This window comes from Eimeria mitis, genomic scaffold (assembly GCF_000499745.2).
Source record: "Eimeria mitis Houghton genomic scaffold, Emh_scaff7113, whole genome shotgun sequence".
NCBI lineage: Eukaryota > Apicomplexa > Conoidasida > Eucoccidiorida > Eimeriidae > Eimeria > Eimeria mitis.
In genome coordinates, this window is record NW_013575180.1 from 1,401 (window position 1) to 2,486 (window position 1,086).

General features: G+C 43.8%; 1 protein-coding gene across 1 annotated transcript; it reads left to right on the forward strand.

Annotated features, from left to right (window-relative positions):
• Positions 1 to 160: 160 nt before the first annotated feature.
• Positions 161 to 424, forward strand: EMH_0090370 (uncharacterized protein; the record flags this gene model as incomplete). The annotated part of the gene is made up of 1 exon (XM_013501567.1): positions 161 to 424. One exon carries the CDS (start codon positions 161 to 163, stop codon positions 422 to 424), a length of 264 nt encoding a protein of 87 aa, XP_013357021.1.
• Between the last annotated feature and the right edge of the window lie 662 nt (positions 425 to 1,086).

Consider the following 1,086-nt stretch of genomic DNA (forward strand, 5'->3'; position numbering starts at 1 on the left):
TTGCAGTTTCTTATAAATAAAGCACAACAGGTTGAGGTGTACAGACACCACGCAGGGGAACCACCAGCACTAACAGAAACAGAATATCATTCACTTATTTATAAATGGAGACAATATAAATACACCACTGCTAGGAGATGCTGGAACATCAGAGAAACGCATGCAGCAGCAACAACAGCAACAGCAGCAGCAACAACAACAGCAGCAGCAGGAGCAGCAACAGGATCAGCAGCAGCAGCAGCGGAATCACCAGCAGCAGGAGCACCAGCAGCAGCAGCACCATCAGCAGCACCATCACAACCACCACAACCACCAGCAGCAGCAGCACCAGCAGCAGCAGCATCAGCAGCATCAGCAGGAGCAGCAGGAGCAGCAGCATCCCCGGGAGTGTATGCATGCAAGTACAGCCGTCACGAGTGGGTAACAGTGCGTCATTTGTTTGAGTTTGTGCGAAGCAGTTTACAAAAATATATTAAAGCTGTTGCTGAGCCGGGGGAGGCGGTGGGGGCGATGGGGGCGCAATCTATAGGGGAGCCAGGCACCCAGATGACCCTAAAGACCTTTCATTTCGCCGGTATTTTCTCCTTTTTTTCTCCTTTTTGGGTTTGTTTTTGGTTGTCTTTGTGTTTTTATTGTTTATTTTGGGGGTTTTGGTGTTTATTTTGGGGGGTTGGGCGTTTATTTCGGGTTTTGTTTTGTTAGTTTTGTTGTTTTGGTTGGTGAGGAACACACAGATGACCCTAAAGACCTTTCATTTCGCCGGTATTTTATCCTTTTTTTCTCCTTTTTGGGTTTGTTTTTGGTTGTCTTTGTGTTTTTATTGTTTATTTTTGTGTTTTTTGTGTTTATTTTTGTGTTTTTTGTGTTTATTTTGGGGGGTTGGGCGTTTATTTCGGGTTTTGTTTTGTTTTTTTTGTTGTTTTGGTTGGTGAGGAACACCCAGATGACCCTAAAGACCTCTCATTTCGCCGGTGTTTTTTCCTTTTTTTCTCCTTTTTTTTCTGTTTTTGTTTGTCTTTGTGTTTTTATTGTTTATTTTGGGGGTTTGGGCGTTTATTTGGGGGGTTTAGGCGTTTATTTTAGGGT